This window comes from Barbatula barbatula, assembly GCF_947034865.1.
Source record: "Barbatula barbatula genome assembly, chromosome: 9".
In the NCBI taxonomy this organism is placed as follows: Eukaryota; Metazoa; Chordata; class Actinopteri; order Cypriniformes; family Nemacheilidae; genus Barbatula; species Barbatula barbatula.
This window is the reverse complement of record NC_136772.1, coordinates 12,964,197-12,977,041: the sequence shown is the minus strand read 5'-3', so window position 1 is coordinate 12,977,041 and position 12,845 is coordinate 12,964,197. Positions and strand designations below refer to the sequence as shown.

General features: G+C 39.2%; 2 protein-coding genes across 2 annotated transcripts in view; one reads left to right on the top strand and one right to left on the bottom strand.

Moving 5' to 3' along the window:
* Positions 1-2,394: 2,394 nt before the first annotated feature.
* On the top strand, positions 2,395-5,447 carry tsn (translin). Its single transcript, XM_079464147.1, has 6 exons — positions 2,395-2,718; positions 2,953-3,046; positions 3,126-3,222; positions 3,314-3,429; positions 3,519-3,598; positions 3,996-5,447. The coding sequence occupies exons 1-6, from the start codon at positions 2,653-2,655 to the stop codon at positions 4,224-4,226; spliced, it is 684 nt and encodes a 227-aa protein (XP_079320273.1). The 5' UTR covers positions 2,395-2,652; the 3' UTR covers positions 4,227-5,447.
* The window catches only part of arhgef49 (Rho guanine nucleotide exchange factor 49), a 26,723-nt gene continuing 19,163 nt past the window's right edge, over positions 5,286-12,845 (bottom strand). Inside the window, exons 5-8 of the mRNA XM_079464146.1 lie at positions 11,038-11,236; positions 10,183-10,760; positions 7,985-8,130; positions 5,286-7,888 (exon numbers count right to left, since the gene is read on the bottom strand). Of these exons, the coding sequence (XP_079320272.1) occupies positions 7,066-7,888; positions 7,985-8,130; positions 10,183-10,760; positions 11,038-11,236 (1,746 nt within the window). The 3' untranslated portion in view covers positions 5,286-7,065. The remainder of the gene's footprint in view (positions 7,889-7,984; positions 8,131-10,182; positions 10,761-11,037; positions 11,237-12,845) is intronic.

Genomic DNA, 12,845 nt, shown 5'->3' with positions numbered 1-12,845 from the left:
GTCTAGGTAGGCAGCTTACTTAATATTTTACAGTAGGTATGTTCTATGAAAAATATGACAGTAGGTATGTACTATGACCAATATATGGCTATATACTATGAACATTAATGTACAGGTGGCTATGAACAGATAATAAACAATAGTGCAAGTGACTTAAGTGTGCATAAATTATAGACATTAGCTATTAAAGTTGCAGTGCAGTAGATGAGTTAATTTAGTTATTGAAGTTACAGTGCAGTGGATGAGTTATGCAGCTATTAAAGGTACGGTGCGGTACGTATATGAGTTAATGCAGTTATTGAAGTTGCAGTCCAGAAGATGAGTAAATGCAGTTAATAAGGTTACAGAGCATTAGATTAGTTAATGCAGTTATTGAAGTTACAGTGCAATAGATGAGTAGATGCAGTTATTGAAGTTACAGTGCAGTAGATGAGTTAATGCAGTTATTGAAGTTGCAGTCCATAAGATGAGTAAATACAGTTAATAAGGTTACAGTGCATTAGATTAGTTAATGCCGTTATTGAAGTTACAGTGCAATAGATGAGTAGATGCAGTTAATAAGGTTTATGTAAATGTAAGGTTACAGTGCAGTAGATAAGTTAGTGCAGTTATTGAAGTTACAGTGCAGTAGATGATTTAATGCAATTATGAAAGTGGTCCATTAGTGCAAATGAGCATTCAGTATAATATTTCAGATGTGCAAGTGAGCAGTATAGAGTGCAAATGATGCTGTGTGTGTGTAAACAGTCCAGTAGAGCAGATAACATGACGTACTGGTGTGTACAGTTCAGTCATGCATGGCAGCCCTGTAGTGCAATGTAAACAATGTTATAGCAGCATTGAGAGGTGGTGGAATCAGTGGGGGGCAGAGTTCAATAATGAAACAGCTCTGGGAAAAAAGCTGTTTCTTAGTCTGCTGGTTCTTGTCCGGAGGCACCGGAAGCGCCTACCGGAAGGCAGGAGAGTAAACAGTCTATGAGCGGGGTGAGAGGAGTCCTTGAGAATGCTGCGAGCTCGTCGCAGACAGCGTTTCTTCTGGATGTCCTCAATGGCAGAAAGTGTAGTCCCTGTGATGCGCTGGGCTGTTTTCACCACCCGCTGCAGTGCCTTGCGTTGCGCTCAGCAACAAAACAGATCCCGTACCAGACTGTGACACAGTTGGTCAGGATGCTCTCTATCGTGCAGCGATAGAAGTTCACCAGGATAGTTGAAGACAGTTGGTTCTTCTTCAGTGTCCTCAGAAAGAAGAGACGCTGGTGAGCCTTCTTGACCAGGCATGAGGTGTTGGTGGTCTAGGACAGGTCCTCCGAAATATGAGTCCTCAGGAACTTAAAACTGGAAATACGTTCAACAGCCATCCCATTAATGTGGATGGGGTTGTGTGTGCCTCCTTTCGCCTTCCTGAAGTCCACGATGATCTCCTTGGTCTTGGAGGTGTTAAGGAGCAGGTTGTTGTCTGAGCACCATGTGGCCAGGTGCCAGACCTCCTCCCTGTATGCAGTCTCATCGTTGTTGCTGTAAACTTGATGAAGGAGTTAGATCCGTTCGAAGGCAAGGGAGTAGAGAAAGGGGCTCAGTACGCAGCCCTGAGGTACACCAGTGTTGAGGGTGATGGTGGTGGAGCAGATGTGTCCTAACCTAACAAGCTGAGGCCTGTTCGTCAGGAAGTCCATAATCCAATTGCAGGTATACTGTTGATGCCTAGGTTTCCAAGTTTGATGATTAGCTTGGAAGGGGATGACGGGATTGAAAGCAGAGCTGAAGTCTACAAACAGCATGCGTGCATAAGTGTCCTTATCGTCCAGATGTGTGAGCACGGAGTGCAGCGCCATGGAAACTGCATCATCTGTGCTCCTATTGTTACAGTAGGCAAATTGGTATGGGTCCAGTGTGGGTGGTAGAGAGGCTTTTAGGTGTGCCAGGACCAGCCGCTCAAAGATGGTTGAGGTAGGTGAGCTGAATCAATTTTAAATTTTAACCATGGAAAATCGAACAAAATCTGGAATAGATTATGAATGTGCTGCATGATCTCACTTTAAATACCCATATCCTTCTTATCTGCACCACTAACCAGGGCAATTTTCATTAAATGACATATTAAACACATATGTACGTTTTAATTTAGACGCTTTAGGTTTCATATTGATATATGCTGCAGTCATTGGGAAGTGTTTAATGTTTTTGTAAATAGTTTTAAACGTTACATCATACTACCAATGTGTAATACATTTTATAATACCCTATGTTCCTGTCCCCTTGGAGGGCAACATGGTCACTCACTGCACATAGTTCACAATATTGCAACGTGGATTCAAACAGGAGATTAGATTGTTAAAATATAAATGTATTAATATCTTAAATAACTTTAAAACGTTAAATGTTGCTGAACCACACACGAAAGACCAGCAGAGGGCCTCTAGCCTTGACTTGCAAAAGCGGTGATCGTTACATCATCGTCATGCGACGCACAGACGAAGGACCGGTCCGAACGTGCACGCTGAAGGCGCATTTAAACGGTGTTTGTCACGGGAGCAAGAATATTATTATCAACATTTATTAAATGCAAAACACCCTCTAAACACCGCTAATATTTAGATTAGCAAGTCACGTAACGTTACAGTGAAGAGCGGGGGCGCACAAACAGCACCGAAGATGTCTGTAACCGAAATGTTTAGCTACATCCAAGGCTTCTTGAGCGCCGACCAAGACATCCGAGAGGTAACCGGGTGCACTAACACGTACACGCGTTTGAAAGGTAGACTTATGCAGAACAATATGAATGAAATGATGTGTAAAAGCAAAATGAAGTGTGAAATGTCACGCAACGCGTCTACACATAACAGACATCGCTGCATCAGTAATATTAATGTCAACGTTACCTGCAGCATCGCATGGCTGAGGCGTTAAATTGTATATGATAAAGTGTAACGTATCTGCATTTATATGTTTAAGGACATACGAAAAGTTGTGCAAATTCTCGAGCAGACGGCGAGAGAGATTCTGACTGTTCTCCAAAGTGTCCATCAACCAAGTGGATTTAAAGACAGTAAGACATGTTACAATTTCCGACTTGTGTCTGTGCTCTGAATATTAGCTTTATGATGTACCTTCATTTTCTTCTCCAGTTCCCAGCAAGTGTCAGAAGGCCAGAGAGTTGTTCTGCACTGTGAGAACTAAAACTGGAGAGCTGAAAATGAAGTTCCCGGCTGAACAGTACTATCGGTTAGTGCAGATATCCCTTGACCTGTTTTTAATGATTAAATAAAGAATGTTTATAGTCTTTGTTTTGAAGACGCTTATGTACTCATTTTAGGTATCATGAACATTGGAGATTTGTTCTTCAGCGGCTTACCTTCCTTGCAGCTTTTGTGGTATACTTGGAAACTGAGTCCTTGGTTACACGTGAAGAAGTGGCAAAAATACTCGATAGTATGTAGTGATTGTGACTGTATATATCTTGTGTGCGCTACATTTGTATTAATATTTGACATATTAATACTATTCTCTTATCTGTGCAGTTGAAGTGGACCGAGAAAAGGGATTTCATTTGGATATAGAAGACTATCTAGCTGGAGTTCTTATTATGGCCAGTGAGTTGGTAAGATGTTAATGTGTGATTTCACATTACTTTTTTTATTCTTATTAAAATACAAGTGAATTGTACATGTGTGAAGACTACGAAATGTCGGGCAGACTTGTTTTAGGGTTCTGTTCTTATGCACTTATTGTGATAACATTGATATGCTTTGATAAAAAAATGATAAAATGAGCAGAACAAATGAGATTTCTTTAGCAATTTTAAATATTTCCCCTAGACATTGGTAAGATAAAATGGAGATCAAATAGGAATTCAGAAGATATCTTTACAGGATTTGATTTGCATATTTCAAAGTAGTGCACACAATTAACCTGAAACAAAAGGTATGCATTCTCTCATGCTCAAAAAAAAAAAAGAAATGAACTATTAAAATTTCCTGTCTCGTTCTCTTGTTTAGTCCAGGCTGGCAGTGAACAGTGTGACAGCGGGAGACTACGGACGGCCGCTTCGTATCTCAAATTTCATCAATGAACTGGACTCTGGCTTTCGCCTACTTAACTTAAAAAACGACCCTCTGCGCAAGCGCTACGACGGCCTCAAGTATGATGTGAAAAAGATTGAGGAAGTGGTCTATGACCTTTCCATCCGAGGACTTGCCAAGGAGCAGGAGACGGGGGGAGACAAGTAGGGGAATGCAGGAGGCAGCGGGGCGCCACCCTGGCTGTAATCTCCATGACTGGTGAAGAGTGGTTAAACCTGTCAGCGTGCTGGTGATCGAAGGAAGAGGTGAGGGAATGGAGGTTTTGAAGCCCGAGCAGCCTTGGGCAGTGGTTTGCCATTTTCAACCACCTGTCCACTGTAATAAGAGAACCGTTCAAGTTTGAGTGGAGTGATGTTCACCTTCTCACTACCGTTGATGTATAGATGCGTTTTGTTTGGTTGTGTTTTATTGTTCTTAGTGTTCTGGGTCATCACTCATTGTGAATCATTGTCAAACAAAAAGGAAGAGAAAGGGATTTAGTGAAGAATTGATTCTGTTGAATTTGGTAAGGATTATTGAAGTTTTGCATCTGTTGCTTTCTGGGCAGAAATGAAGACAGCTCCATAATGTTTATTCTGATGGATGTTTTTTGAAGTGTGTTCAGCATACAGCATTGCAAAATATTACTTGTAACCATGACTGATACAATTGTTAATTTTGCACATGCCTACATTACGATCAAATTGATAAATGCCTTTTGATATTAAGTTCTCGCTGTGCATGTTTGACCACTTTCCCTTGTACTTTCATTTGTCGTTTCATATACCCACGCTGTGTTAAATTGTTATGGATGGTTTTGCATGCTTCACACAACCTGTAAATAGTCTCATGGATAAGAGCTTTCAACACAATTCTTTCCAATCAAATGATTCAAAAGCAAATTGTCAGTACTGTGTAAAATCTTTGACTTTATACATTTGCTCATTTGTAGGTTCATTTGTTTTTCCTCTTTTTTGTGCATTTATATTTTTGCTTTTTTATTATCACCTTTAAACTGTTCTATGTGAATGTCAGCAATAATGCTTTGTATACTTTGTTTCTCTTTGACGATTTCTTACATTTATGGAGTACTTGAAAGTGAAATCTTAAGTTCATATGCTACAGTAGTTCAGCCTTCACTCTTCAATGGAAAACGCATTTTGTTGTACAATGATGTTATGTAATAAAAGTTTAATTGGAAATTTTCTCAGAAAATGTGCAGTCAATGAAGAGAGAAAAGGATACTTTTATTTGTAACCCACAATATTTTGCACAACAAAAATATTAAATTATAGGTAGAACGGAAAGAAATTGTACAGTTTGATTGGTCTTGGGTAAAAGTACCATTTTAGACAAAGATCTCTGGCAGGATTCCTCATTCTGCTGTGTAATGGAAGCTATGATATTTCTAACAGTATCAATGCCATTAGAAAAACAGTAAATATTCATGTTGAAACCTAAATGCCAAAATCCATTGATGGTGACACTTTACATCCATCAATGTTGATTTTAGACATACAAATAGGACAATTACTGAATGTGGTTCATAGCTATTGCTAAATCAACTGTGGTTCATCATTCTTTTAAAGCTTAAAAACAAAAAACAGTAAAGCTTCATAAACTGCAGAACAATGTCTACGCTCCAGTTTTAGGTCCTTCATATTAAAGTGCATCAAACAAAACTGTAACATTAACAGAGTTACCATACACCACAGCATGTATATTTGAGGGATATCTTTTTATATATTAGCAGCTACTAAAAACGAATAGTTTTTCCTCAGTATTTTCACTGATTTTTGGGCAAAGGAGAAAATAAATAGGATTACTGACTCGCTCAGTATCAAATAAAAAAGGCACATATTTTCTCCCTCGCAACTATGACAAAGCAACAGCATACTGTAAGTGTAAATGACATACATTGGGGAAAAATCTTGTTTTATTAGAAGTTCTGGAAGTTGTTTATGTCCAGCGATCATGTCTTGATGCTTAGACTGAGACTATACCCTCAAGGACGGAAAAAACATACGATAAACATCACTGATCACACAAGAGGTTGGCTACCTTTAAAAAAATAGAAATAAAATGCTTTACTGCCGCTACATAATACAATGACGATTATTGCTGCAAGTTAGATCAGCACAGTGTTACATGTACTCTATAAGAACTGCCCCAGATCTCGCGTGGCAGTGAGAATACAGCAGTTGGTTACGAAAGAGAGAGAAAACAATAAATTTGCAGAAAACAAACCAACCAACTTCGAGCTCAGTCATTACACAAAGTTTCCACTCGGTTGTGCATTACTAAAGATTCACATGAACGTTCATTCTATCAAAATCATTTTCTCTCATGCTTATCATCACCACCGAAAACATGTATTTTCTTTCTCAGTAGCGAACTGGTTGTACAATCAGTGAGGCATCTTGTGAGCTCCTCATTTTGGTATGCCAAAGGGCATTACTTTTTGACCGTATTTTGTTTCCCCTTTTCAACAAATGTCTTTATTTGCTTTCCAGTTTTACAAAGTGCCCCCTTTCAGTCTTTATTAAAATACCATTTCACCTAAAAATTTTAATTCATCTTGATTTCATCACCACAAAGTTTGTTCCAAATCTGTATACATTTCTTTGTTCTGTTGAACACAAAATACGATATTGAAGAATTAAGGAAAGCAAACAATTCTGGTGCATTTTACTACCATCCTACTATGGTAGTCAATGGTTGCCAAGAACTGTTTGGTTGCAAGCATTCTTCCAAATATCTTTCTCTGTGTTCATCAGAACAATGAAATGTGTACCGATTTGGAACAACTTGAGGGTGAGAAAATAAACACAAATATGTATTTATGGGTGAACTGTTCCTTTAATCTTTTAAATCACAGTAAAACCTTGTGACTTAAAAGTCCACAGTCGGAGAAACATCTCATTAGATCTTATTCCCCAACACAAATACTGTCCGGTAAAACCAAAATATTGGTTTATTATTTACATCTAGGTGGTGCTACATGGTGTCAGGACCGACTCTGGGCTGTGTTGATCATGATATTGGGGAGAGCGTTGCGTCTTTTTCTCCAAGACCCCAGATCGCAGGCATATCTTTTAATTTGACGAAACCACTGCTGTGTGCGCTGTTTGTCCGAGGCACGGAAAACAAAAGCCTCACGTCGGATGTCCAGCACCTCAAAACTATCATCACAGTCGGGATCGACGGATACCACGCAGTTAGCCAAGTGGATGGGCTCCCGTAGAACGGCGAATTTTCCACTGCTTTTGTCTTTGATGAGGACGAGAATGCCATCTTGCACCGTGTCCAAGGTCTCCAGCTCTCCCCTGAGACCCCCATCCGCAGACGTCACCGACTCTGCGGAGCGCAGGGTCTGAACCATGAGTAAGCTCTGAACATTTTGGAATTTGAGGGACTTGCTTCCTTTCTTAAGCCACTGCCCATCGGTGGGTTGTGCCAGTTGTAGGGGTCCCTCCATAATGAAGCGTGTATTTTCCCGAGCCCATCCTACAGTCTTCATGGACAACTCTCTCATCTCAATGTTAATCACCTCTCGGTTCTTGCGGCTGTCGCGCCGGAAAGAGCGCAGGGACCACGTGGCGGTGCCCTCCTGTTTGGTCTTCATGTTGATGTGCTCTAAATGAGACTCCACGCGGCTCTTGGCTTCTTTTAAACGTGAGTAGTCAGGGTGACATTCGTGGGTGGCTTTGCTGATGCGACTTAGAAGGAGTGGGTATTTGGTCACGCGCTGGAGCGGAGCCATGAGGAAGGAGCGCAGATTCATGCGCCTCAGAGCAGTGTTGTCGTTCTGGGACACGTCAAGGAATATTCTGAGAGAAGAATAAGTGTTTATGATGTGATATTATGTGAATAATCTGTAAGAATTTTTCTTATAGAAGTTAATGAGTGTATAAAGTGTTTTGTACCTAAGAAGTTCTTTTTCTTTCTCAAGCGTGTTGAGCATGTTCACAGATGTGGACTGCTGCAGGCAGTAGGTCTGAAATGCTGGAAGCATGTTGACAAACTCCAAGAAGATTTCTCCAATGCACACAGTCTGCAGGTCCTCATCGCCCTGTATGGAAGCAGTCCAGATTCATTTAGGTTGCCCAGCTCAAATATTTTATAGCATATTTTTACATTTACATCACAGCAAAGAATTTAAATTTAATGTGAATGTTTAATCAACACACCACGGTTCAGTTACAGTTTGAGGTCACTATCTGATTCTGATAACTTGAATGTACTATTAGTCTAAAATCAGCCATAACGGTATCGGCCAATAAATAGTCATTTTAATGTTATCGGTATCAGCCAATGATTAGATATATATTATAGTCGATAAATTATGACTCATTTCCTCTGGTTAAACCATGCAGATGCATGCTGCTCACAGTTTAAATCCAGTACAGTACTGTCTTTCAGTGTTATTTGCTAAACATTGTTGATAGGTACAGTATGTAGATATTTATGAATGTGTAAATTATAGAAACAAAAGGATATTGTTTGAAGCCTGAATGCTTTCTGTCTAGAGACCTGTTAGACTTGTGGCCACTTTTCTGAAAAAACTTATTTAATTTGTTAATTGAATAAACATTATACCAGACAGTTTAAAAGTTAAAGAATTTTTAACTAGTGTAAAGTACATGATTTTTGAGGGGAAAAGGGAACTAATGGTTATCTTGTTTTCTGCAGTAAAAAAACAGTTTCTCAGAAAATAATCTATCAACAATTAAATAATGTATATCGGCCAATATATCGGTTATCGACTTCCAATATTAAGGAATTATCGGTTATCGTTATCAACCAACATTTAGATCGATGCATCCCTATCTAAAATCAAGGTAAATATTTGGGAAAAAATTAAGTTACGTTACATCAGCTATTATGTTCGATTATGCCTATTATGAATTATGTTGTAACAAACAAAATTCAAAACACAGTTTTAATTGTTAGTAAAATATTTAGGGGCGGTTTCGCGGACAGGTATTATCTTAAACCAAAAACTAGGATTTAGTCAAATTAGGATATCTAAAGCGTTAATATTTTGTGATTTTTAAGGTCTTACTTTGGTTTATGGAGTGTCCAACAACAAGTTTACGTACATACTCGGTGTAAAAACATTAGTTTTTTCTAATAATAGGCAGTTATTATTACCTCACTTCTGGTAATGACTCTCAAATGATTCGTTTGGCGATTAATCTGTCTAATCCCCTCATTTCTGTCAGCCTACTCTGATCTGATTTGTCAGATGGTCTAGTCTGCTGTGATTGGTCTACTGAAATTTGAACGACAGGCGACTCGTTCGCGTGATTCCGAGTTGACTCCTTTTTTCCAAACCAATAACTTTGTTATTCGTTCACATTCGGCTTACAACTTTGCTGACATCTACATTCGCTGTAACATTATACACTGCCTGAAATGTCATTTTAAGTACACTATATTAGTGTTTTTGAAAGCATACTTTACAAAAAAGATTACAAGTGTGCATCATAAGACAAAACAATGACACTTATATGTATTAAGATACTGTATGCCACTGCAAGATGTTTTCGATCAAGACAACTTTAACATTTAGTCCAGGAAACCACCCCATTAAAACTTTTGTCTACAAAAATAATGTACAACATTGAAGCATGGTCTTAAGATAAAAAGGAAGACACATTTTATTTAAGTGACCCTAAACATATCATTGGTATTATAAACTGAGGTCCAAAAGTCTGAGATCTTTGGGCTTTGAAGTAAAAATGCTTTTGTTTTCATATTTTCGCAATTCATTTTTTTTTCTACAGATTTTATTTGAAAAAAAAAGATATTTGGATATTTTTAAAACAGAGTTACCTGTTTTTGCAAATGAACTCTTCAATTGTAGTTTTGGACCCCTCTGTATTTGTAATCTTTTGAACAACGTCTGACACGATATTTTTAAATGTAAATTATTGTGAAGTATAAATCAAACAATAAATATTATGCATTGGCAAAGCTGTGCAATTGAAATAAAGAAGAGAACACTGTTTAATCAGCCATCTGTGTGCTGATACCTGCCAGTGCAGAACATCTTAAAAAACTGCAAATAGTGACTGAATATTTGTCATGGTAAAATAACATGACATCAGGGGCTTCTTACCTGATCAAAAGCCTGATCGATGCTGTCCTGCAGGTGTTCTGTGAACCTTTCATTGACATCAATGAGCTCTTGAACATTACTGAAGACCACCGCCAGCTGCTCGGCTGTCAGCAGCCCTGCACTCTGCATGGGACAGAAGAACTCCTCCTTGATAATGCGTAAATTCTCTCCATAACTCGACTCAGTGTTGAGGAACTCCATGATGGCCTCTTTGCGTTCCGTTCGGAGTTTGCTGCAGCGTTCGCACATGCCCTCTTCAAGTGCCCCCTCTTTGTGGCCGCAGTCAGGACAGGGCTGTCGAACCTCCCAGTTCCTGAGGAAAGGTGAGGGTCTTCTCCAACCCCGGGCCAAACCGGATCCTATTCCGCTGTCCACGCGTTCCACCTCGGCCCCGGCGCTGTGGCGGGCACGTCGTGGCTCTTCATCTTCTTCCCGCTCATCGCTCAACCCTACAACACCACTGTCTGCGCTCAGACTGCTGACTGTACTCCAGCGGTGCTGTGCGGTCCGGGTTACACAAAGGCTCCGGCTTCTCTCCTCACCTCTTGGCTCCGAGCGGCCCCTGACGGTGCTTGGTACTGATGACAAAGTAGAAAGCACAAACAGTAAGTTTAAGTGCTGTGCCAAAAGCTATGGTAGAGGTTATGCGTGTCGCACTGCAGTGAGAGACACCTCAGGGCAGGTTTTAGTAATACCTTAGCTATGTAATATAATGATATTAACTAAACTAAAAATGATGTTCTTGGACTTTAGCCTGAAGATCGTTTTAAATGGAGTTATATAAATCTAGGGCACGAGTAAAGTTGAATTTAAACCAGTGAATGCCATTTTAAGTTTAGCATCAAAAGCTTTTACCACTGTCCCTCTCTCTGCGGTGAATGTGCAAACGTGCCGCTGCAGCAATCTTCATCTCCAGTTGCTTACGCTTGGCAGCGTCTGCGGGCATGGGGTCGCTGTAGTGGGGCCGCAGGCGGCACTCACGCTGGGCCCTCACTGACTCAGCCAGCTCATAGGCAGCGTCTGAGCTGGAGCGTCTGCAACCCGCTCTAGAAACCTGTCGAAGGGACAGAGATCTGTCAGTCAAACGTGCAAATAGCAGAGTTTAGCTGTAGACAGCATAAGTGATGTGATGTTTTTGTATTCATATGGTACCAGAAATAATAGAACCGCTAAATTTTCAGAGCAGTCAGGATAATTGCCTTAAAGTACTTCCAAAGCGGGTTTTATATTACCAAAGTATTTCATTTGGTGGGGTAGTAATGGGTTTAAAACAAAGGCTATTGAGAGTCTCCTACGACAGAAAGTGTTTATTTTTTCTCTTTTAGAGAAATGGCTCTGTACGTTTAGCCTCTTTTGGCCTTTTGGCTGCTTAACAAACTAGTCACTAACATAACATAACGTCTTCCAAAACCTTGAATGCCCAAATGGAAATGGAAAAAACACTGTTCTTTTAAAATGATTTAATACTGTGTTTTCAAAGTTGACAAGCACTTTGTAATATTTTTGTTTGTAAGATATTTGGAAAACCCAGTGAAATACAAAATGGGATTTATGGCAAAAAAAGTCACGAAATATGGAGATACGAGGTTTCAGAATGACATCAACGATATTTCATTCTTAACAGTCAATGGTCTTATGTAAACAATCATCTGCACAATGTCTGTCTTGGTGGTCTTAACACTTGTGTGGGTTTCACATGTTTAAGAACATGTTTTTTTCACAAATATAATTGATGTTTTTAGTAAATTTTTCAACAAATCCCAAAACACACACACAAATTAAACACACACACAAATTGTATGTGTGTTTAACAAAGGACAATGACAAATATTAACCATATGGTGTATATGTTGCTTGTGAATTAGAAAAAAGGTAAACGTGTTAAGTATTTTTACATAGATTTCTATGTAAGAAAAAACAGAATAATCATATTTTCACCACCTTTCTTTCTGTCCCTTTTATTTTTTTTTAAAGTTTGTCAAACCAAAAGCACTTTTCTTTTCACATCCAATCAATTCCAGTTTTTTTAATGAGCTTTCACTTGAAGATATGTAATATTGCTGAAGTACAATGGGTTCCAGACAAATTGTTCCATGTTGACTTTTTTATAACCTGACTTATAACTAACCACATCTGTCTAACAAAGTCCTTTCTAACAATTGATAACTGTTTACACCTCTGAAAACAACAGACAGTGATTAAAAATGACGTCTCTAAGCCATATCAAAATGCAAGGGTCATTGACGAATATATATCAAATTTGTCCTATGGTGTGACAACAAAAATATATCGTTTTCTAAATGTTTTCCGTCACACCATAGGACAGGAGGGTAAGCTACCCACAAACAGATCTATAGCAAAACCCTTTAAAGGTTACTTGACAGCTCTAGGTTCTCAAATGCCGCTGAGAAACAAAACACCTTGGGTTCAGGTAACGTACAGCTTAACTGATGCAGCTTTTATCTTAATTCATGACAGACAGAAATGGAAAGGTGATTTGCGCAACCTTAATCTAATGAATGATAGCAACATTTCACGTAAATGACAGCTTTACTAGGCTAATAAAAAAATCCACCCACAGTCTACCGATAGTCTACCGGTATCACTCTTAGCTCTCAAGCATACACTCAGACGTACGGCAAGAAGAAATGTGGCGCAATGCA

Coding starts and splice junctions, on each gene's coding strand:
- tsn (XM_079464147.1), top strand. CDS start 2,653: ATGTCTGTAACCGAAATGTTTAGCTACATCCAAGGCTTCTTGAGCGCC. Junction 3,223..3,313: donor CCGGCTGAACAGTACTATCG/GTTAGTGCAGAT, acceptor TACTCATTTTAG/GTATCATGAACATTGGAGAT. Junction 3,599..3,995: donor TTATTATGGCCAGTGAGTTG/GTAAGATGTTAA, acceptor TCTCTTGTTTAG/TCCAGGCTGGCAGTGAACAG.